This window comes from Podarcis liolepis (assembly GCF_965112155.1).
Source record: "Podarcis liolepis genome assembly, chromosome: 7".
Lineage (NCBI taxonomy): Eukaryota > Metazoa > Chordata > Lepidosauria > Squamata > Lacertidae > Podarcis > Podarcis liolepis.
The window spans coordinates 90,168,211-90,193,057 of record NC_139561.1 but is presented as its reverse complement, the minus strand read 5'-3'; the positions used below and the strand labels follow the sequence as shown (position 1 = coordinate 90,193,057).

The 24,847-nt window shown below is 46.2% G+C and overlaps 1 protein-coding gene across 1 annotated transcript in view; it reads left to right on the top strand.

Annotated features, from left to right (window-relative positions):
- The window catches only part of LOC310711107 (uncharacterized protein), a gene marked incomplete at its 3' end in the record, with an annotated part of 33,737 nt that extends 9,644 nt beyond the window's left edge, over positions 1-24,093 (top strand). Inside the window, exons 7-19 of the mRNA XM_083512579.1 lie at positions 6,021-6,162; positions 6,271-6,458; positions 6,986-7,127; positions 7,219-7,394; positions 12,857-13,063; positions 14,457-14,619; positions 15,317-15,466; positions 17,511-17,671; positions 20,612-20,788; positions 22,141-22,282; positions 22,443-22,630; positions 23,680-23,821; positions 23,912-24,093. Coding sequence (XP_083368705.1) covers positions 6,021-6,162; positions 6,271-6,458; positions 6,986-7,127; positions 7,219-7,394; positions 12,857-13,063; positions 14,457-14,619; positions 15,317-15,466; positions 17,511-17,671; positions 20,612-20,788; positions 22,141-22,282; positions 22,443-22,630; positions 23,680-23,821; positions 23,912-24,093 — 2,160 coding nt within the window. The remainder of the gene's footprint in view (positions 1-6,020; positions 6,163-6,270; positions 6,459-6,985; positions 7,128-7,218; positions 7,395-12,856; positions 13,064-14,456; positions 14,620-15,316; positions 15,467-17,510; positions 17,672-20,611; positions 20,789-22,140; positions 22,283-22,442; positions 22,631-23,679; positions 23,822-23,911) is intronic.
- Positions 24,094-24,847: the final 754 nt, after the last annotated feature.

Here is a 24,847-nt window from a genome sequence, read left to right as displayed (position 1 = left end):
AAAAAAGTTCTATCCTTCTTTAACACTTTCTGGCCGACAATACCCAAGAGGAAGGCTTCTGGTTTCTTGGGAAAGGTATACTTAAATACCTTTTTTAACTCATTATAGATCATTTCCCAGAAGGCCTTCACTCTTGGACAAGTCCACCAGAGGTGAAAGAATGTCCCTTCAGTCTCCTTACATTTCCAACATTTATTATCATGCAGATGATATATTTTTGCAAGCTTGACTGGGGTCATGTACCACCTGTATATCATTTTCATAATATTTTCTTTCAAGGCATTACATGCCGTGAACTTCACACCGGTGGTCCATAACCGTTCCCAGTCGGCAAACATAATGTTGTACCCAATGTCCTGAGCCCATTTTATCATGGCTGATTTAACTGTTTCATCCTGAGTATTCCATTTTAACAGCAAGTTATACATTCTTGAATGTACCTTAGTCTTTGATTCTAACAATTCTGTTTCTAATTTCGATTTTTCCACCTGGAATCCTATCTTTTTGTCCAAATTAAAAACCTCCTTAATCTGGGCGTAATGTAACCAATCTCGCACCTTGTCCTGTAATTTCTCCAAACTCTGCAACCTCCAGGTATCTCCAACCTTTTCTATTATTTCCCAATATTTCGGCCATACGGCCTCCATATTGAGTCTTTTCCGAGCCTTAGCTTCCATTGGTGATAACCACCTTGGGGTCTTGTTTTCTAATAAGTCTTTGTATTTTGTCCAGACATTAAATATTGCTTTCCTGACAATATGATTCTTGAACGTTTTGTGAACCTTTACCTTGTCGTACCACAAATAAGCATGCCATCCAAAAACATTATTGAACCCTTCCAGATCTAGGACATCAGTGTTCTCTAGAAGTAACCAATCTTTCATCCAGCAGAAAGCTGCAGCTTCATAATATAACCTTAAGTCCGGCAGGGCAAACCCCCCTCTTTCCTTTGCATCAGTTAGTACTTTAAATTTAATTCTGGGCTTTTTGCCCTGCCAGACAAACTTAGAAATATCTCTCTGCCACTTTCCAAAACATTCCACTCTGTCCACAATCTGTAGGGTTTGAAACAAAAACAACATTTTTGGCAACACATTCATCTTTATAGCAGCAATTCGACCCAACAAGGAAAGTTTCAATCTTGACCAAGTTTCTAAGTCCTTTTTAATTTCTGACCAACATTTTTCGTAATTATCTTTAAATAAATTCAAATTTTTGGCAGTCAAATTGACCCCTAGGTATTTCACCTTTTTAACCACATTTAAATCTGTTTCTTTCTGAAACCTTTCTGATTCCAAAGGTGTCAATTTTTTCCCCAAAACCTTGGTTTTTTGCTTGTTTAATTTAAATCCCGCCACCCGACCAAACTCATGAATCAATTCTAAAACTCTTTTCGTACTAGATTCTGGCTCCTGTAGTGTTAGAACCAGGTCATCTGCAAAAGCTTTAAGTTTGTACTGTTTAGCTCCGACCTGAATCCCTTCGACCAACCGGTCCCCTCTGATCATATTCAAAAGCACCTCCAGGACCGAGATAAATAACAGAGGGGATATAGGGCAGCCTTGTTGTGTTCCTTTTTCAATTTTAAACTCTTCTGTCACCACATTGTTAACTATCAATTTAGCTTTTTGCTCTGAATAGATTGCCTCTATCCCATTTTCAAACCCCCGTCCCACTCCCATCCCTTCAAGGTTTTTCTTCATAAATTTCCATGAGATGTTGTCAAAGGCCTTCTCCGCATCTATAAAAATTAACACTGCTTTTGTATTGATGTTCGTTTGCAAAAGTTCCAAAATGTCAATGATATTCCTAGTGTTATCAAACAAGTGTCTGCCTGGGAGAAAACCTGCCTGGTCTTTATTAATTACTTCATTTAACACTTTTTAAAATCTACTTGCCAAAATGTCTGCAAATATTTTGTAATCCACATTCAGGAGTGAGATGGGACGGTAGTTCTTAAGTTGAGTCTTTTCAGTTTCCAATTTAGGTATCAATGTGATGAAAGCTTCTTTCCACGATTCCGGTGCCTTCTTCCCCTCCAAAATCTCATTACAAACCTCCATTAATGGTTGTGTCAGATAATCTTTCAATATCTTATAATACTTGGAGGTAAGTCCATCTGGCCCTGGAGATTTGCCAAGTTGCATATTCTGAATGGCACCTTCAATTTCTTGTTGTGTTATTTTATATTTCAGGATTGTTCTCTTTTCCTGAGATAATTTTGGTAATCCATTTATTTTTAAAAATTGGTCTATCTCAATCTCTTTTTGCGGCCCTTGCGTATAAAGTTGTTTGAAGTATCTCTGGAAACACTTTCTAATTTCCTCGGGGTTCTGAATGTTTCTCCCTTCAATCTCTAAGTTTGTAACCGTGTTCAGTTTTTGTCTCTTTTTCAACTGCCATGCAAGCAGTTTCCCACATTTATTTGCTGATTCAAATGTCCTTTGTTTCACTTAATTTTCCACTCAACTTCTTGGTTTAATAATTTAGCATATTAAACCATTAATTTAAATTTAATTTCTCTCAGGATCTCCTGTGATTTTGGTTTCAATCTTAACTTTTTCTCATCATCTCTTATTTTCTCCAAGATCTTATCCTTTTTCTCATTCTGTAGTCTTTTCTTTATCGTATTCTGTTGTATCAGAAACCCCCTCATAACAGCTTTGCTTGCATCCCAGATTACTCTTTTTTCCACTGTAGTGTTCAAATTTATTTCAAAATAGTCTCTTAAAGTCTTTTGGGCCTTCTTGATAATCTCCTGATCTCTTAACAAGGTGTCATTCATCTTCCATCTGAAGGAGCCGGTTGGAATTAGTCTCATTTCCATTTTCATGGCGTTATGGTCGGAGCAGATTCTTGGGCAGATTTCCACTTGTCTAGTCTTAGGTGCCAGTCCTCTAGTTATCCATATTTGGTCAATTCTTGTCCATGTCAGATGGGCTTCAGAAAAGAATGTTCCTTCTTTTCCTAGGGGGTTCTTTGTCCTCCAAATATCAATCAAGTCCATATTGTCAGTTAGCTCAAAAAAAGTTTTAGGTAGTCTGCCGTCTTTTGTCAGATTTTGATTTTGTGACTTATCCATGTTTGTAGAGACCACCCCATTCATATCTCCCATCATAATGATGTTGCTATAGTCCAGATAGTCCAGCATTGTCTCATGCAGCTTCTTGTAAAATTCTGATTTCCCCTCGTTCGGTGCATAGATTCCTAATATCAGAAACTTTTCACCTTGAGTTTGTATCTCAATTGCCAAAATTCTTCCTTGCTCATCTTTAAATAGAAATTTTGGTGATAGGCTCTCTTTTGCATAAATCACCACTCCTCTTTTCTTAACTCTGTCCGATGAAATAAATTCTTGGCCTAATCTTTTATTGATTAACACTTTTCTGTGGAGCCTAGTCACATGCGTTTCCTGCAAGCAAATAATGTCCAATTGTTCTTTTTTCAATACGTGAAATATTCTTCTCCTTTTTTCTGGGGAATTTCCACCATTGATGTTCCAACTGAGGAGCTGCAGAGACATCCTGGGCAAATCTGCTATTCCTTTGGTAGTGGCGTCTCTTTCTTTTGGTCCTCTGATCCCAAAGGTGTAGGTATAGGCGGTGGCGGTGGCCAAGACCCAGGTCCTGCGATCCCTTTCTGAAGGTCTTTTCCGTGGTTGTTCACAAACTTTTCTTGATCCTCAGCTGTTTTGATTTTAACTTTCTTCCCTTTGAAATTGAAGGATAATCCTTGAGGGAATTCCCACCTAAAAGGAATTGAATTGCTCCTCAATAGTCTTGTTAGTTCTGTATACGTAGATCGAAGATCCAAAAGTTGTTTCGGGATGTCTTTGTAAATTTCTGCTCTGCTGCCTTGAATTACAAGTGACTTTTCAAAATGAAGACTTAATATTTTATCTCTTTCTTGCTTGGATCTCAAAATAATCAAGCAATCTCTGGATCTATCTTTCCTTACCACTTTTCCCAGTCTGAAGGCACTTACAATTTTGAAGTCCTTATCTTCCTCAATAGACCAGAACTTTGAAAATTCTTTTGTCAAATAGTCAATTAAGTCCCCTTGTTCAAGTTCTGGAATCGCCCTCAGTCTGAGATTATTTTCCCTATTTCGTAGTTCAATCATAGACAGGTAGGCCTGCTGTTCACCTATCTACTTATGCAGTGGCTTTACTTCTACCTGTAGTGCTTCAGCTTTTTGATTGGCTTCCACAGCTAGTTTACGATTTTCTGCGGTAGCTTCCTGAAGGTTCCCAATTGCTTGTGCATGCTGAGCAACTTGTTCAGTCAATTTATTAACACTGGCTGTGGCTTGATCAATTTTGGCCGAATGCTCATCAGCCTTTTTTATCTAAGCTTTCCAATTTTCCCAAAATTTGTTCTAATACTGCAGCGGATCCTCCTGCAGCCATACCTTCTAGCAAAATCTGCTCAGTTTCTTCCTCTTGTGACCCTAAAACAGTAGGGACAGATGATCTGCGTAGCTGTGAAGACAAAGTTGTTTGCGTTAATTGTTTAGCTTTCGCTTTAGCCGATCTTGTTTTCCCAAAGCCACTCATTCCACTCCTGTCTACGTGTCAAGGTCAAACCGTGTGTGTTCCCATGGGAATCCACAAGTCCAGAGAGTAAACAACAAGGCAGGAGAGAATAGAAACAAAAAGCAAGTCCCAGACAGCTGTAAATCCAAGATCCTCTAGGGGGAGTGTGAAAGTATCTCAAAGGAAAGAATAAGATTGTTCTTCCATTAATATCCAAACAGCTTTAAAAAAGACCTTCATCTCTCTTTTAGCAAACAGAGCTAGTCCTTAAAGTGAAACAAAGTCTCTAAAAGGTGTGAGAAACAGTATCTCAATTATATCCAGTCCAGTAGCGCTCCAATGTATCAATTCCAATAGCTGAACAAAGTCCACAATTTGACAGTTTTATTTAACCTGGCAGCCCGAGTATTTGGGCTTCTCAAACATTTGTAAATCCACAAGGGAGAGGAAAAGCCAAGTCCAAAAGCGAAGAGAAAAGCAAATTTACCTCTCTTAGTCTCTTTAAAGCAGCTCAAATGTTGCACGTATAAAGAACTTCTAATGCCACTTCAAAGGTTTCCAGCTTGTCAAAGTCTTTTGCTTTGAGTCTTTAAGCATAGCCGGGAGACGGACTTCCTGGTTTCATCTCCCGCTTTCGCCAAATTTTAAATCAATTTAGTCCCCAAATTCTTCAGTCCCTCTTACTCACGGGTTAGTAGTTTCAGATCAAATGTTCCAGGAAAAAAGGTCAGCGCTCATCGGCAGCAGCTAAGCGGCTTCACTTCCGCAGAAAGAGCGATCGACTCACAGCACCGCGCCAGCCCTTCCACGTTCCAGAGCCCCTTACAGGGTTCCTTCTTCGTTTCGGGGGGCGCTTCTGGTGCTCGCCGAGTCCCACGGCCACAGGCTCACTCTACCTGTGGTTTTCCGATGTGGGTCTCCGCTTCGCCGTAGCGGACGACCCGTTTCTGCAGAGCTTCCCCTTCACAGTGCAAAGGGGACCGCCATTGCCGTTTCGCGCCGCCTCCGGAAGTGATGAGGAGAGTTCTATTGAAGGCTACTGGCTAGGATGGCTGTGCCCTGCTCTCCGCAGTTGGTTGCAACCATGCTTCTGAATACCAGTTGCTGGAAACCACGGGAGGGGAAAGGGCTGTTGTGCTTGAACCCTCCTTCCCAGTGGGGTATCTGGTTGGCTGCTGTGAGAACAGGGTGCTGGACTGGTTGGGGCTGATTCAGCAGGACTTCTCCTTTGCCTCTGTAACCTTTCTGCACAAAAGAACTATGTGACTCCTTCCTCCCACTCCACCCAACCCTCTGTTTCCCACACAATCATTGGGATGCTTTTCAGCACTCCACAACTGACCCTTCCCCTCATTGCATGACATCACTGTAGCTCAGCCAATCAGTAGGGGAGAGAGAGCTTCATAGATAGGAGGCAGTCAGATTGTAGCCTATCCCAAAATAGAATATGTGAAATATCCTCTTTTCTCATTTTTCTTCTTGCTAGGAAAAGGAAAACCCAAACTCAGAGTTCTTCCTAGAGAATCTAATTATGACAACCGTCAATGTCTTCTTTGCTGGCACAGAAACAGTCAGCACCACCTTGCGCTATGGCTTCCTGCTTCTACTGAAATACCCAGAAATTGAAGGTGAATGTGGAAGTAGCTGTAAAGGAGGGTGGAGAAATCTCTTTGTTTTTGCCAGTTATGAAGGTGCAAATGGACACTTTTTGTCACATCCTGCTGATTTCTCAACAGAGAAGATCCACGAAGAGATTGAACGTGTGATTGGCCTGAATCGCATTCCCAACATGGATGACCGTCCCCTGATGCCCTATACGGATGCTGTGATCCACGAGATCCAGAGATTTGCTGACATGCTCCCTTTGGGGTTAGCAAGACGTGTGACCCGTGATACCCAGTTCCGGGGATACACTATTCCCAAGGTATTTTGGTTTCACTCATTCCTGAGACTTAGACTCCACCGTTCAGTACAATTTCCAGACATGTTTTGTGGGCTAACAAATTCCTCTGAGACACCTCTATCTTTGACCTGTCAGCCATTATCATTGTGGGGTTATCCAAGTAAATCCAAAATAAGACCAAAATAAGAGCCCAGCCAGATGATGTGATGTTGGTTCCACATCTTCTAGTGCTGCCTTCCCCAAAGGAGTGGTGGTGGTGGTTATGGGGCTTAAAGGGGTTAATTCTAACTCTCCAAAAGCCATTTTCCCCTTCCCTTCTCATCAGGAAGAACTCTTTGATGGTAAGAGCTTTGAAGCTGTGGAAAGGGCTCCCTCAGAAGGTGGTGGAATCTCTTTCCACCAAGGTTTTTCAACAGAGGTTGGATGGCCATCTGTCATGGAAGCTTTAGTTGAGATCTCTTCATCACAGGTGGCTGCACTAGATGCCCCCAGGGTCCTTCCAGCTCTCCAATTCTATAGTTCTAAGATTCTCTCCCTCTCTTGGTCAGGGGACTGAAGTCTTCCCTGTGCTTGGATCTGTGCTGAGAGACCCCAAATATTTTGCAAGGCCAGATGTGTTCGACCCCCAACATTTCCTGGATGAGAACGGGCAGTTCAAGAGGAATAAGGCTTTTATGCCATTCTCCATCGGTGAGTGAGTCCTCTTCCCTTTCCAAGCCACTGCCGAGTCGTGTCTAACAGCACCTTGAAAGCCTGTATTCACCTTCCTCCTCTTTCCTAGGGAAACGCTATTGCTTTGGGGAGCACCTCGCTCGGATGGAGCTCTTCCTCATCCTCACCAGCATCCTGCAGAACTTCCGCTTCAAATCTCCCATCCCTCCTGAAAAGATCGACATCTCTCCCATGCTGGTTGGCTTTGTCACCATCCCACGTTTTTTTGACATGTGTGCCATTCCCATCTGAAGGTGGTCCGGTGTCTTGGAGAAGCAGAAACCCATCGTCACCAACCTTGGCCACCCAAAAGGAGAGACACAGACAAAACACACACACACACACACCTAACGTCCACACACCCATAATTTTAGCAATGGCAATGTTTAACATTTTCCCATTTTCTGGAATTACTTCTTTGTCTACATGTTTAGTATCTTGCTGCCTTATTTCTTGTGAATGTTCATTTTTCTGCTGCACCCCTAATTGAGGAAGCTGCAAGATCAAATATTTTGTCTTGGTTCTCTATTCTCTTCTTTTACCTGTACTCCTATTTATAAGGCGTACCAGAATCACAGCTGTAAAAGCATCCCTCAAAATTCTAATGTCAGCTGCTGTTCCCATGTTGTGAATAAAGAGGTCACAGATTTCACTTTGGAGCTGTCCTTTCACCCCACTTTCTTGTAGAACAGTTCACTCTACCCACCATATTATGCCCCCTGACTATTGAACCTTATTGATCTATTCTATGCTCACAGAGGCATGAGCAGAAAGTTTAATTCAAATTCCCACCTTTGTTTCCTTCAAAGATGTGGCTAGTCCTAGAGAAAGGATTATCGCTTACAAAGTATATTTTATCCGCTTCTCAGCTGTATGTTTATCTTCTTTATATCTAGCCAAAATATCAGGAGGTATAGCAACCTGAGTCAGAGGACGATAGGGCTGGGTCTCTTGCAATTTCATGTAAAGATTCAAAAACATTAGTCACACTCCCCCTTTAAAAAAGGGAAAAAAGAAGAAGCTCCTTGCGTGGCGAGTTCCTGCCTCCCCCCGAGGAAATAAAGACACAGGACACAAGAATTCAGGTTAATGGGCCAAATTAGGCCACAACTTTATTGATTACAGGAATTGAGCGGTATTGGCTTAGGCATTGGTCCTAACTACTAACCGGCTCATAGGCCGGAAGAGTTAACCACCAGTGGGAGGAGCCCTGCTGAGGCACGTCAACTAGGACCTCCCCCCGGTGTCACCGCGTGGGGGCGCGCCGTGGGCCCACACCTCCTTAGGCTTAGGACAAGGCCACGCCCCCCGGAATCCTTTACCGGACTACCCTTGTTTGGGGAAGGTGATGGCGCTCCTTGCCCCCTTCATTTGCAGAACAATAGAACAGTACCCCCACCAATGCCTAACCGCAACTGCATTGTCTAAATTATTTGTGACTGGCCAAAATATCACATGTCATATTCTCTCTTGAATTATCAGATGGGAGTTTCTTTGCAACGTGTGCTTCAGATTTTGGAGACTCAGACACCCGACAGGCAGCCGGGAGAGAACAGACAGAAAATAATCTTGCATTTTCAAAATACCAACAGAGCAATTCTTATTGGGTTAGTTGGTTAGGCTACAAATAGGGATGGGCTCTTGTTCAGAACTGGGCTGTTCACATTTCTGAAGAAGGGAACTTTCTGGGCACATGAAGGAGTCTTCAAAGTCCAATACTTTTATTAAACAGACATGTCTAAAAGGCTGTATGATACGAGTCCACCAAAGGCCTGGAGTAAGAGCAATATTTTCACCTGGTGCCTAAAAATATATAATGAAGGCTCCAGGCAAACCTCACTGGAGAGAGCATTCCACAGACAGGGAGCCACCACAGAAAAGTTCCTGTTCTCATGTTGCCACCGTCCAGCCCTCTTGTGGAGGAGGCACACAAAGAAAGGGCCTCAGATGATGAACACAAAGTCCAGGATAGTTTGTATGCAGAGCAGCGGTCCTTGTACAACCTCTTAGTGGGCAGAAAATGGACCCGTGTGCAGTTGTACCAATACCAGCGCAGAGTTATCTCTGTCCAAATCTCCTAGAGTCCAGGTGTTGTGTCCAGTTCTGGGCACCACAGTTCAAGAAGGACACTGACAAACTGGAACGTGTCCAGAGGAGGGCAACCAAAATGGTCAAAGGCCTGGAAACGATGCCTTATGAGGAACGGCTAAGGGAGCTGGGCATGTTTAGCCTGGAGAAGAGGAGGTTAAGGGGTGATATGATAGCCATGTTCAAATATATAAAAGGATGTCACATAGAGGAGGGAGAAAGGTTGTTTTCTGCTGCTCCAGAGAAGCGGACACGGAGCTATGGATCCAAACTACAAGAAAGAAGATTCCACCTAAACATTAGGAAGAACTTCCTGACAGTAAAAGCTGTTTGACAGTGGAATTTGCTGCCAAGGAGTGTGGTGGAGTCTCCTCCTTTGGAGGTCTTTAAGCAGAGGCTTGACAACCATATGTCAGGAGTGCTCTGATGGTGTTTCCTGCTTGGCAGGGGGTTGGACTCGATGGCCCTTGTGGTCTCTTCCAACTCTATGATTCTATGATTCTATGATTCTATGATTCTTTGATTCTATGATTCTATGGTAAACTGAAATTCTGAAGTGCATAGGCTCTGCACGACAACTCTGTAGACATGCCTCTTCTCATGGAACTTTGAAGTGTCAGGCATAGCCCTAATGGCTTTAGCCCAAACGTAGCAGAGTTTTCCTGCACAGCGAAGAAGCTAGTTGAGGTGGAAATGACTAGTCAGCTAGACTCAGAATAACTATTTACAGGATTTATTAAAAGGGGGGGGGGGAAACCAGCAGAGTTTCTGCATACAAAGCAAAGCAAATAAATCCTTTCTTTCTCTCTCTCTCTTAACCATACACAGCACTTCTACTCCTTCAACACACCTAACCCCAAACTGTGCTAGCATTCCTAGATAACAGAGTTGAGTGCTGGTCGTTAACCAATCACTGCAAATAGTTTCTAGGTCAAGCAGACCTGGGCTTTCTGCCAAGAGTAAATTGACACTGCCTTAATTGTGTGAAGCCAGAATCTGTAAGTTTTCATGAGAATCAATTAACAGAAACTGAACATCTTCTAAGGTTGTGCAACGAAAATCAACGCTGTCCTTTTTGTTTTAATACCAAACCAGTGGCCTGTCCCTTTCTGCCCGCACTGTACTTAACCTGATGAAGATTCTGGTAAACTCAAAAGCTCACTCAATATTGTGACACTTTAGTTAGCCCTAATAAAGGGACATGGGATTTTTCACAATAAAACTGGCTGCTTACCCCTGAGCTGTGCATGGTAATGTGACTGAACACTTTGCCTGCTTGGCTTATTCGGCCGGATTTCTTCTTAAAAAAAGCTATTATATATGGGGTGCACAGACAAATGACAACACGTTCGCCCTGCGAAATAAATGGTTTGTACTTCATCCCTGCCTGTCCCTGCTCCATAACACCATTGCGTGGTGAGTTCCCGCCTCCCCCCCCCTCTCGGAAATAAAGACACGAGACACAAGATTTTAGGTTAATGGGTCAAATTAGGCCACAGCTTTATTGATTACAGGAATTGAGCGGTATTGGCTTAGGCATTGGTCCTCCCAACTAACCGGCTTCAGCCTGCTTGCTTGAAGACCGGCAAGGGTTAACCACCAGTAGGGGGAGTCCTGCTGATGCACATCAACTAGGAACTCCCCCCAGGGTCACCACTCGGGGGCGTGCTGTAGGCCCACACCTCCATAGGCTTAGGACAAGGCAACGCCCCCCGGAATCCTTTAGCGGACTACCCTTCAATTTGGGGGAAGGTGATGTGCTCCCCCCCCATCTGCATAACAATACCCCTACCAGTGCCTAACCGCCAATGAAAAGGGAGTTGTGTCGATTTGCTACGAGGTAGGCAAAAAACCAAAAGGCCGGTGCCAATTTGCCAGCTGGGAAAAATTCCTACCAGGCTCCTCAACGGTGACCAACTGAAGTCCATAGCAATGTCAGAGAGCCTAACCCAATGGGTGGGTGGGCGGGAAAACCTGCTCAGCTGTAGCGCGGAAAGAGGGGGGTCCTCAGTCGCGCCGGCCCTAAATAGGGCAGGCCACGCCTCCCGGACTAGCCGATTGGCTGGCCGGGGGGATGACACGTCCAAGGATTCCCCCAGTATCGCGGGAGCTGTGAGCCAGCCCCCACGTGCATGGAGAGGGGCGTGAAGCCCGCAACCCCACCTCCTCTCCAGCTCGGAAGTGGCTTTGTTGGAGATCTAGCAGGCAAGCTTGGTTTTTGTAAAACATTTTATGTCGGGTGGCCCTTGATATTGGTCCTGAAGCTGTAAAACAGTGTAAAACACTGCCGCACTGTTGCTCTTTCACCTTTTGTCAACATTGGGCACTTCTGTTGCATGTAGACCTTGCAAACACTCCCAACAGAGTAGGGGAAATAGGCAGGTGTGCCTGGAGGATCAGGTTTTATGATCCATTGGTGGGGGGGAATGTGCAGAAATAAGTAACAAGGAAAGTTGGTAAATAGATCAGGATCTCTCTTGATATGATATGAGAGGAGTCCTGAGAAGAGAGGAGATATGATACCCATCTTCGAACATCTGTGGGGGATTTTTTCAAAAAATAAATAAATATTCATTTTATAACACTAATAAACAACACAAACAAAAAACAAACAAAGAATACAAACAAATTCTTGTCTTATCCTTATTTTTTCTAAACATTGTTAGGTGAGCTTCCCCAAGTCCCCGCATCTGATTTTCATTTTACCTCATCTTTAGCAGTTTACATATATCATAATTTTTAACCATTTTTAAAATCACACTTACTTTTACCATTATAATCTTCACATATTATCCCTTACAAATAATACTATTTTAAAATACACTATCTTCCACTGCTAACCCTACAGCCTATATCCACTTCCAAAGCTATTCTAAGATTTTTAAAAATAACATATTTTTTTCAAACATTCTTCAAACTTCTTCCAATCTTCTTCCACCGTCTCTTCTCTCTGGTCCCAGAGTCTCCCAGTCAGTTTGGCAAGTTCCATATAGTCCATCCATCTTCGAACATCTGAATGGCTGACACATGGAACATGGAGCAAGCTTGTTTTCTCCCGCTCTGGAGGGCACCTTCAAATTATGAGATCTCAACAAAACATCAGGAAAAACTTTCTAACAGTAAGAGCTGTTGGACAGTGGAACAGACTCCTGCGAGAGGTGGTGGACTCTCCTTCCTTGGAGGTTTGTAAACAGATGTTGGAGGGCCCATCTGTCAGGGATTCTGTAGCTGAGATCCCTGCATTGCAGGGGGTTGGACTAGATGACCCTTGGGGATCCCTTCCAACTCTACAATTCTGCTGCTCTCCTCTTAGTCTTACACCAGCAGAGACCCTGTCAAATGATACAGAATTCTGAGAAATGAGGTGAGAGAATTGTGTTTGACTCCTTGAAGCTCCCGTGGTGGTGCAGACCTGGACAGGCAACTCCCTGTCTCCACTATCTGTCCATCTGAACTTTGCTCTGGAAGGTCTTCTCTTGACTTGAAAGAAGACCCTGAGCAGAGAGTAAACAGGTTGCACAATTTCAAGGAGTAGGTTCTTCCAAAGGTATGTAACAGGCTCAACTCGGACTGTGCGGGTATTTTCGCTTCCCAGCTGGTCAGCAACACATTGCCTGTAGAGCTCCACAGGCCACCGCAACTTCCCCATGGATCTCCTGGGAGCAGCAACCCTTTTCCTGGTCATCTGCCTCTCTTGCCTGATGGTCCTCTCAACATGGCGGCAGATGCACCGCAAAAGCAAGATGCCACCCGGACCAACTCCCCTCCCCTTCATCGGGAACCTGCTCCAAGTCAACACAAGCGATATGTACCGTTCACTTATGAAGGTAACATTCTGTAACAGAGCTTTCCAAACTGTGTGTCACGACACATTAGTGTGTTGGCTGCAGTGTGTAGATGTCTCTCTGCTCCTCCCGGGGCTGGAAAGGGGTTAGTTTAATGCCCAGTTTGCTACTAATACTGAATGACTGTGTTGCGAAATGACACATGCCTTTAAAAGTGTGTTGACAACATGAACCGTTTGGAAAGCCGTTTGGAAAGTTATCCATTTTCTGAATTGTGGTTATAAAATCATTATTATATGCTGATGGTGAATGAAGATCACTCCAGTCTGCCAACCCAGCCTTCTCTCTTGTCTAATTCCAACTTTGATTCTCCCTCTCCATCCCTCTGCCTAACAGTGTGTGGGAATGGAGGGAAGTGTCAATAGCCACAATGGATCTGCTTTGCCTCCGCAGTTGGAGTCAGCTATGCCTCTGCATCCCAGTTTCTGGAAACCAAACAAGGGAAGAGCGCTTAAAGGTTTCCCAGAAGGTATGGTTACCAGACATCCCCGTTTCCCAGGGACAGTCCCTGGATTTACAAATCTGTCCCCGGACAAAATCCATCCCCAGAATGTCCCCAGATTTCATTTAATGCCCTCGGATTTATATTTTAAGTGTTGTGGATTTATTAGTAGGGAATGAATGTTGCATGATTGGTTCAGCGGCACAAGACACATCATATGGGGACTTCCGGTGAGGCAAAATGGTGGGCGCCATGGCAGCAAGCAGCTTCTGAAGCCAGCCAGAGCCAACTGCGCTACCAGGCTGGCTCCGGGCTGCTGAGACTGCCGCAGCTGCCGCCACTGCCAAGGGGGAACCTGGCGCGTCAACTGGGGGAACCGCTGACCCTCCCGCAACCAAAGTCGAGCCGGGAGCGAGGGCACATGGCCACCCAGCCGACTGCCCAGTGGCACTCCGGAACCAGGAAAACTCTGGAGCCGATGCAGGGAGAAGGAGGAGAGGAGAAGGAGAAGGAAGAGAAAGAGGAAGGAGAAAAAAGAGGGGAGCCCTGACCTTGCCACACCAATGCCACTGCCACCACTGAGGAGAGGTAAGAGAACACCGGAAGGGCAAGGACACATGGCCGAGTCCAGGCCCGACCTGAACCTACTTCATGGTGGCTAGCGCTCCAAGAGATCAGGCGGGGCCCAGAGGAAGGCCGCACGACAGAGGAGACCACAGAAGAGAAGATATTACTTGGAAAATGAAAATAAACATTTTTAATAACTTTTTTTTCTCTTTTCAAAAAAAAAAGTGTCCCTAGATTCTTTGAAAAAATCTGGTAATCTTACCAGAAGGGGAATCTGGTTGGCCACTCTGAGAACAGGATCCTGGACTCTAGATGTACCCCTTTTTAACCTGACCCAGCAGGCTCACCTTGTGCTCTCTTTTACAGATCTGTGAGAAATATGGTCCTGTCTACACCATCCACTTAGGGCCCCGCCGTGTTGTGGTCTTGTGTGGATACGATGCCGTGAAGGAGGCCCTGGTGGACCAGGATGAAGATTTCAGTGACCGTGGAGAACAAGCCACGTTTGACTGGCTTTTCCAGGGTTACGGTCAGTCTCTTCTTGGGCAATTCTTGCCCAGAGCGCATGATTACTGGCATTTATATGCCCTTTTTATCACGCTTAGCACTGGAGAGTCTCATTGGCCCTTCTCATGGTCCTATGTAGTAGATTATTGTTAAACCCCTCTTACTGAGGGAAGTCTCTCTCTCTCTACGCCAGTGTGGTGTAGTGGTTAAGAGCGGTGGACTCGTAATCTGGGGAACCGGGTTCGCTTCCCCGCTCCTCCACATGCAGCTGCTGGGTGACCTTGGGCCAGTCACACTTCTCTGAAGTCTCTCAGTCTCACTCACCTCAGAGAGTGTTTGTTGTGGGGGAGGAAGGGAAAGAAGAATGTTAGCCGCTTTGAGACTCCTTCGGGTAGTGATAAAGCGGGATATCAAATCCAAACTCCTCCTCCTCCCCTTCTTCTTCTTCTTCTTCTTCTTCTTCTTCTTCTTCTTCTTCTTCTTCTTCTTCTTCTTCTTCTTCTTCTTCTCTCTCTCTCTCTCTTACACACACACACACACACACACACACACACACACCTCTCTTACACTTAGAATGTTCTCTCAAAAGCTGAAATTGGGTCTTTCAAACCAGACCAAAAAGCAAAAAAAATTTTTTTGAGGGGGTCTCCATACCTTTGTGGTTTCAGCCACAACATCATTCAATCCTGCTCCTTATTCCTCACTCCTTTGCTTCTCAGGGGTTGGCTTCAGTAACGGGGAACGGGAAAAACAGCTACAGCGCTTCTCCATCATGACGCTGAGGAATTTTGGGATGGGAAAGAGATCCGTAGAAGAGCGGATCCTGGAGGAGACCCACTTCCTGCTGGAATCCCTGAGGGAAACAAAAAGTGAGCTCAGTTTTTATAACTTCAAGAAATGTTGCTTCATGAGGTGATAGAAATGTTTGACAGTGAACCGAGTGTTTGAATGTTGGTCATCTGTAAGCCAGTTTGAGAGTTGTTGATGAATGTCGAGGGCAAAAATAACAGATGAAGGAAAGCGCCATTAAACACATACTGCTTTCTGCGAATTGAAACTCTCCCTCTCTCATATAATATTAGAAGCTGGACTCACACCTTGAAGTTGATCCATGGTAGATTCTTAGTAAACGATAGGTCATGCAGTTTTATACAAGGATGTTGCTGAGACAATCAGACAAGTGTTCAGAGACCAGGAGTTAGTGCTCAGAAGCTGAGCACACCTGCTTCACCTCACATCATAAGAACATAAGAAATTCCTGCTGAATCTAGCCAATGGCTCATCTATTGCAGAAGTTTAGGGTTTGAAGGGACCCCAAGGGTCTTCTAGACCAATCCCCCTGTGTGATGGGTTTGGGAGGCCTTTCACAAGAAATACCTCTGCTCACTCAGAGATGTCTTTATTTACATCTATTTACAAGATGCAGAGCATAGCTTTCATGCGTCCGAATTATCCGTAGAAGATCCCGGAAGTGGGAGTTTTTGGCTCCTCCTCCAGCAGAGCAGCTTGGGCAATCCCAAACACCTTCTTGGTTCCCTGCATTTTAACCGTTTCCGGTCCTGCGCAGAAGGAACTGGCATTGCAGTTTCTGAGCTCTGGGGGCAGTACTGCGCCGAAGATTTCAGATTAAAACTGCAGAGTGGGAGGAAAGGAGGGCCTTTTTCTGCCTCCCCACTTCCAGCTACTCTCTGAAGACTGGAGAAGAGACCCTCTTAAGAATATTAAGGGGGTGGGCAGGGGAAGGACTAGACCATGTGAAATACGAACATAATATTTTAGCTGCAGTTCCTTCATTTTCAGCTTTGTATTTTTGTTATTAAAAAAAGCGTGCCTAGACATTCTGTTGTTGCGCCCCTAACCTAGGCTTAAAGTGCCATCTAGCTCCTAGCTTTCATACCTCGGTTTCTAATACCGCTGGTGCTCCTTCTTGAGAGGTCTCTGAGGTCATGATCCAACCCCCAGCTCAGCTGCGTGTAAGCTTCTTTCATTCCAAAAGGAGTTTTTATGCCCTCTTCCAGGGCTCTTACCGGCAACCCCTTTGGAAATGGGGTCCGGATTCTGCATCCTAGTAGGTAGGAAACCGAAGTGTACAACAGGGTAGTCCCTAGCAGGCCTTTTGCACATAAATGCATGTTAAAAAAGGCATTTTCACTCAAAATGACACCATCCTCTTATTCGAATTCTTGAGAACTGCACCACCACAACATTTGGAGAAGGATGAAATCGGGTGCAGAGTTAGGTTTCGACATCTGCATTAGTGGGAGAGATGCAGGTCTGTGCTAAAAGACCAAATTCCTCCAGCATCCTAAATGCCCCCCAAGTAAGTCCTCCCCATTGCATGGTGCTAAGAGCAGCATCTTCCAGGAGACCTTCCAGCCTCGAGTTCTGCGTGGCCTGTCCATGTTGTGGGTGCACTTCCTGGAGGACCAGATTGGCTCACAGCTGAGTGCCTTCCCCTTGCTCTCCACCCTCTGTTACTCCTTCCTCTTTTACAGGCTCCCGTCCCTCCTCCTCCTTCAGCTCCGGAGCCTTCCCCAGCTTCGTGACACCCTGCAATTCAGGAATCACAGCTAAAATATCTGCGACATGTAGCCTGCCCTCTGGAGCAGCAGAAAATGAGCTTGCTCCATCCTCCATATGACAGCCCTTCTCCCACCACCACAAACCCGGGTCCAAATGGTCCTGTCCTGCACTTTCCCTGGAGGCCTTTTGCTCAGGTGGTTTTCTACCACTCCCATCATCTTAAGATGGACATAAGGTCAACTCCGGTTAGGTTTTCTGTGTCATGCTTGAGGCCTAGATTTCAACCCATAACATGGATAAGGCAAGGACTGGACAGCTTTGCAAGTCAACTGTAGCCTTGACTTGTTCCAGGGCTGAGTGACTTGAGGGGGGGGGTGTCTCTCTTTCTAGGTGCACCCTTTGACCCCACCTACATCCTGAGCCGCTCTGTGTCAAACGTCATCAGCTCCATCATCTTTGGCAACCGCTTTGAATATAAAGATGAGGAATTCCTCTCCTTGCTCACCACTATGCAGGAAACCTACCAGTTTGTTTCCAGCTCTTGGGGACAGGTAAATTGGAGGGGACGGGGAGAACTTCTATTGTGCATTTGTGAATAATGCTATTTGTCTTGATCTGCTGAAGGCATGGTACGCAGGAGAGCCAGCTCTGTGTGGGGCTCTGTCATTACCCCCATGTCCAGCAGTGGTCAAGACCGACCAGAAGCGTACTTGTATTATGAATCTGCTTGTTTGGTATGGATCAGGGACTGGATGAGATTGGATAAGCAAGGGGCATTAGAACTAGAAGGACATGACAACAGATTCTGCTGGCACGCATACTTATGGTACAGGAAAGGGAAGGTTCATAGAAGTTTTTACAACCATATAATCAGGAAATCACTAATGAGAGTATGGGAAAGATACAAAGACTTTATGTGTTTCATATAGTTGTCGATAATGCAACCAACTCTGAAAGTGGTGAGGCCTGACCAGAGCAGAATACAGTGGCACTATTACTTCCCTTGATCTAGATGCTATACTCCTATTGATGCAGCCCAGAATTGCATTGGCTTTTTTAGTGCAATACTTTACATTTCTCCCTGTTAAAATTCATCTTGTTTGTTTTTGCCCAGTTCTCTAATCTGTCAAGGTCATTTTGAAGTGTGATCCTGTCCTCTGGGGTGTTAGCCACCCCTCCCAGTTTGGTGTCATCTGCAAATTTGATCAGGATGCCCTTGAGTCCATCATCCAAGTCATTGATAAAGATGTTGAATAAGACCGGGCCCAAGACAGAACCCTGTGGCACCCCACTAGTCACTCTTCTCCAGGATGAAGAGGAACCATTGATGAGCACCCTTTGGGTTCGGTCAGTCAGCCAGTTACAAATCCACTGAGTGGTAGCATAGTCAAGACCGCATTTTACCAGCTTCTTTACAAAAATATCATGGGGCACTTTGTCAAATGCCTTGCTGAAATCAAGGTAGGCTACATCCACTGCGTTCCCTTCATCTACCAGGCTTGTAATTCTGTCAAAAAACGAGATCAGGTTAGTCTGACATGACTTATTTTTCAGAAATCCATGCTGACTATTGGTGATCACAGCATTCCTTTCTAGGTGCTCACAGACTGTTTGCTTAATGATCTGCTCCAGAATCTTCCCTGGTATTGATGTCAGACTGACTGGGCGATAATTATTTGGGTCCTCTCTTTTCCCCTTTTTGAAAATAGGGACAACATTTGTCCTCCTCCAGTCTGCCGGGACTTAGTCTTTTTCCAGGAGGGCTGCCCCTTCCAGATCACAATCTCCTCGAAAATAATAAATCTTCGGCTCGCCCTCCCCAAGACCAAATCTCCTGCAACACAGGTCTCGTATCACATCTCCATTCTAACTGCGTCACAAAGAGAGCCCTTCTTCTTTCCAAATCCTTCACAAAGTAAAACCTTTAAGTTCATATTATTTCCACACAGCTCATTTTTAGTCCCATTTGCAATTAGTTGCTGTGACGGATCTTCTAAGAGGGAGGGTTATTAGTTAATCACATAGAGGGGAAAAAAAAGTCATTCCCCCCCCCTTTCAGTTCCATTGCATTCCATTCCACATACCATGTCTGTAGTACTTTGATGTAATCTTCCGTCTCAGTCTTCTTCATTTCAGTGGTAAAATTGTAAGCAGATAAAAACCTCCTGCCTCTCTTGAAGCATGTGCATTATCTTTCACCAATTTTTTTTCCCCTTTAAGTAACGCAACTAGTTTCACACCTGGAAGCAGCTTCAGAGGAGTTCCGAGGCCCGCCGAGGGTTGTGCACCCAGTGCCTCACCCCCTCCTTCTTCCGAACTCGGGGGTGATTTATGGCAACAGCGGGCGAAAGCTGCATCTCTCCCCACTGGAGAGATGAAGGGAGACTGATTACCCCATAATCAGCCTCTACAGTGTTTCCCAACCGGTGTTCCGCGGCACACTAGTGTGCCGTGAGATGTTGCCTGGTGTGCCGCGAGATGTTGCCTGGAGGGAGGCGGGCGAGGGCGTTTGCTTCCCGGAGGACTTGTGGGAAGCCGCCCCTTCCCTGGGCGACGCGCCGCCTCGCGACTCCGGAGTCAGTCCCGAGGGCTCTAGGAGGGACTCGCGAGCGACGGCGCGGCGGCTCCGGGGCACGCTCAGCCGGGCCGCCGCACGCCCCCGCGCAGCCCCTGCTGCAGCTGCCCGGCGTGGAGCGCGACGCGGAGCCGGCCGGGCTTGGAGGCGCCCAGGTAGGGCCGAGCCGGGCGGGGGCGGGGAGGTCTCGGTCTGCTGCGGGCGCAGGAGGGCGAGCGGGAGAGGGGGAGCCATCGGGTCTCCTGGAAGGAAGCGAGGCGGCGGCTGAGGGGGATGCAGCCCCGTCCCCAGCAACAGGCGCTCCTCGAAGTGAGGCCACAAGTCGGGGCTCGGACAGGGCCTGGAAGCAGCGGCTCCGGCTCTTGGGAGCGGAGAAGGGGACTTCGAAAGCGGCCTGGAGGAGAAAAGCTCCGATGCAGCGAGAGCGGGGAGCGTGCTGCCTTGTCCAGGCCTCCTCGCTTTGTGCCGTCCGCTGCCGGGAGCAGGACACGGGGGCTCCTCGTTCGCATGCTTTCCCGGGTGATCGGTGAGGGTTAGGGTTAGGGTTAGGGTCCCTCAGTCCCTCGCTTTGCTGCCTCCTCCCCCCCCCCACCCCCAAAGCTTGGAGGTTCCCCGGCAAGGGGGAGGGGAAAAAATTGAAAGTTACACTTTCGTGCATCCCTCCCGGCGTGACGCTGCGCGCTGACGTCACGGGGCTGTAATGGTGGTGTGCCTCGAGATTTTTTTCATCAAACAAGTGTGCCTTTGCCCAAAAAAGGTTGGGAAACACTGCTCTAATTACCTCGTGCGGGCTGGATAGATGTTAATATCCGCCATCTTCCAAGGTGCCCCCAGCGCCCCCCACACACTTTGTTCAATATCTGTTCTCTCTCTTCCTCCTGCCAACGCTGCATTCCTCCAAACCCATCACACACAGCTCTACGAGATGTTCTCAGGCATCATGCAGCACCTGCCTGGCCCACAAGAGAAAGCCTTCAAGAAGCTCTTGCTCATGAAAGAGTTCTTTGTGAGGAAGATAAAAGCCAACAAGGAGACCCTGGACCCCAACAACCCTCGGGATTTCATTGATTGCTTCCTAGTGAAAATGCAGCAGGTACGATTATGTTCTTCTAAGTACTATGGTCAATTTCTGTGTAAGGAAACTTTGTAGAGCCTGTTTCTGTTGCGAATCAAGCCTTTATCAGGAGAAACTGGCCACTCTCCAGGCACCCGGCTTGATCACCCTGTCTGCATTCCCCGGCAGGATACAGGCTAGGTCCCGATAGGCGATCCTTCTCAGCGTGAGAAGAACACACCCCCTCTTTCCTGCCCCCCCGGGCAGGGGAAAGAGATAGACAGAAACGTATTTACATGCCTTTATTTCTGTCTTTGCAGCGTTACAGAAAAACACGTCTGCTCTCTTCAAACTCCAACAGCCGAGAGACCAAACTCCTCCTGTACTTCCTGTACAGCTCATATTACACTCTGAGCTAATTCCGGTGCTTCGCACTGTGAATAGACTGTCCCTCTGTTTCCTACGGAACAGTCCCAACATTCCCATTATGTTTTGCTTTCAAGCTAGCAGTAGCTCGCAGCCACATTGCTTCTATATCGTAACAGTTTCAACCAAGGAAATTTTGGAACTTGGATGGCTTTAAAAGAAGATTCAACGCATTGATGAGGAGAGTTCTATTGAAGGCTACTGGCCAGGATGGCTGTGCCCTACCCTCCTCCATGGGTTGGTTGCAACCATGCTTCTTAATACCGGTTTTTGGAAACCACGGGAGGGCAGAGGGCTGTTGTGCTCAAACCCTCCTTCCCAGTGGGACATCTGGTTGGCTGCTGTGAGAACAGGACGCTGGACTAGATGGGCCTGATTCAGCAGGACTTCTCCTCTGTAGCCTTTCTGCACAAAGGGACTGTGTGGTTGCTCCCTCCCACTCCACCCAGCCACCTGTTGCCTACACAACCGTTGGGCTGCTTTTCAGAACTCCACAACTGTTCCTTCCCCCCTCAGCCAATCATTAGGAAAGAGAGCTTCATAGAAAGGAGGCAGTCAGGCGGTGCTGTGGGTTAAACCACAGAGCCTAGGGCTTGCCAATCAGAAGGTCGGCGGCTCGAATCCCCGCGACGGGGTGAGCTCCCGTTGGTCGGTCCCTGCTCCTGCCAACCTAGCAGTTTGAAAGCACGTCAAAGTGCAAGTAGATAAATAGGTGCAGCTCTGGCAGGAAGGTAAACGGCGTTTCCGTGCGCTGCTCTGGTTCGCCAGAAGCGGCTTAGTCATGCTGGCCACATGACCCGGAAGCTGTACACCAGCTCCCTCGGCCAGTAAAGCGAGATAAGCGCTGCAACCCCAGAGTCGTCCACAACTGGACCTAATGGTCAAGGGTCCCTTTACCTTTATCTTTACCTTTACTAAGATATAACAAGTGAAACATCTTCTTTTCTTGTTTTTCTTCTGCCTAGGAAAAGGAAAACCCAAACACAGAGTTCTTCCAAGAGAATCTTGTTATGACGGCCCTCAATGTCTTTTTCGCTGGCACAGAAACGGTCAGCACCACCTTGCGCTATGGCTTCCTGCTTCTACTGAAATACCCAGAGATCGAAGGTGAATGGGGAAAGGGCTGGAAAAGAGGGTGGAGAGGTGTGTCCTTGCCTTTCTATGGGATGGTCCCTCTTTGTTTTCCCACCTGTGAGGTGGGATCCTTGTTTAGTTCCCTGAAGGTGCAAATGGCACTTTTGGTCACATCTTGCTGATTTCTCAACAGAGAAGGTCCACAAAGAGATTGAACGGGTGATTGGCCTGAATCGCATTCCCAACATGGATGACCGTCCCCTGATGCCCTATACGGATGCTGTGATCCACGAGATCCAGAGATTCTCAGATCTGGTCCCAACAGGCGTAGTAAGACGTGTGACCCGTGATACCCAGTTCCGGGGATACAGCATTCCCAAGGTATTGTGGTTCTATTAATTCCTGAGATGAAGACTCTGCCATTCAGTACAATCTCCAGACATATTTTGAAGGCCAACAAAATTCCCTTAGGTACCTCTGTCCCTCACCTATCAGTCATCACCGCTCTAGGGTTATAAGAGTCAAATCCAAAATAAGACCAGAAGAGCCTATTAGATTTCTGTTATGCCACTGTGCAGTTTTGGGAGTCACAAGACTCTGTTTACATTCCAGACTGTTGGAAGTCTCACGGGAGACGGGAGACGGATGTTGATGTTACTGGTTTCCTGTTTCTTTGTTCCAGTTGTTCACTGATTCTCACAGAGAGTAGATGCATATTCTTTTATATCCTGCGTAGTTAGAAATAAATGTAGCGATGTAGCACACATTTCTTGGCTCCTTCTACTGTTTGGATACTCTGCGTAATGGAGGAGTGTGCCTGAAGCCTCATCAAAGGCTTAGGTCATTAAACACCGTCGGAGGAGGAGAGCCTGATGGATTTGGAAGATGTGACGACGAGGAGAGCCATTGCACCTCAGTCGTACGGAACCTCCAACAGAGCCCAGCCAGATGACACTATGTTAGGCCCATTTTTCTTGGTGCCTTCTTCCCCAAAGGAGTGGTGGTGGGTTTTCTTATGAGGCTGAAAGGTGGCTTAGTTCTAACTCTCCAAAAGCTACGGTATTTTTCTTAGATGGAGCAGCTGTTAATTTAACTTCATGAAGGCAAAGTTATTACCAACCAGATAACTGTGGGAAGGCCAAAAAACAGGACAATTTAATAATCATTGTCATCGTCATCATCTTCTGAATATTAGTACTGGAGGGTGGCTAATGGATCGTCACAGTTGTCTGCATTTGGGGACTCTCCTCAGAGGTGCGTGGCTGTGGAGGCCACCATGATAGTTTTTTGCAGTACAGAACTGACCAGTACACTACTGGTTCTGGTAGTAGATAACAGGATTTGCTCCTCCAAATCTCAGAATGATTTGTCACCCAGAAGAATCTTCCATTTCTCCCATCTCTTCTCATTTCTCTCTGTTTCTTGTTCAGGGGACTGAAGTGTTTCCCATGCTCGGGTCTGTGCTGAAAGACCCCAAACATTTTGCAAGACCAGATGTGTTTGACCCCCAACATTTCCTGGATGAGAGTGGGCAATTCAAGAGGAATAAGGCTTTCATGCCTTTCTCTGCTGGTGAGTGAGTCCCCTTCCATTTCCAAACACTCCTTAGTTGTCTATAACGGCACTGTGAAAGCCCATATTCACCTTCCTCCTCTTTCCTAGGGAAGCGCTATTGCTTTGGAGAACATCTGGCCCGAACGGAACTTTTCCTCTTCTTCACCAGCATCCTGCAGAACTTCTGCTTCAAATCCCCCATCCCTCCTGAAAAGATCGACATCTCTCCCATGCTGGTTGGCTTTTTCAATGTCCCACATTTTTATGAAATGTGCGCCATTCCCCTCTGAAGGTGGTCAGGTGTCTTGGAGAAGCGGAGTCCCATTGTCACCTACCTTGGCCACCCGACTGCCAAAAGAGTCGCATTCTTCAACATGTAAAGGGACAGAGCAGGTTAACCATCCCATGCTCTTATCCTTTCTTTTGAAGCTCCTCCGTTATCTCTGTTTCCATTTGTGGAATTTCCTTCCTCTGCCATGGTTGTAGAATACATCTAACATTACAGTCATATCTTGGGTTACAGACACTTCAGGTTGTGGTTTTTTTGGGTTATGGACCGCCGAAACCCAGAGGTACTGGAACAGGTTACTTCCAGATTTTGGTGGTCGCGCATGTGCAGAAGCGCTAAATCATGATTTGCACATGCGCAGAAGTGCTGAATCGCAACCCGCGTGTGCACAGACGCGCAGCTGTGGGTTGCGGACACTGCGGGTTGCAAACATGCATCCCTCACAGATCACGTTCGCAACCTGAGCATCCACCGTATGTATGTTTGTGTTTGTGTGTGTGTATGTGTGTGTGTGTGTGGCAAAGATGTGTATATAACATAACATCCACACTCGCATAGCAAGTATCAGATTGTACATTATCATGAATGATTCTTATTAATTCAGTGTCTAATGTCCCAGGTAGAGCACAGAAGATTTTTTAAAATGCCCCATGAAAATTCATTCCCAGAGAATAATATAGTCCAAGCCATTTTGTGCAAGGTTGTTCCCTGCACCAAGACAGTTTGCAGATAAGGCCAATGACAGCACTGGCTGC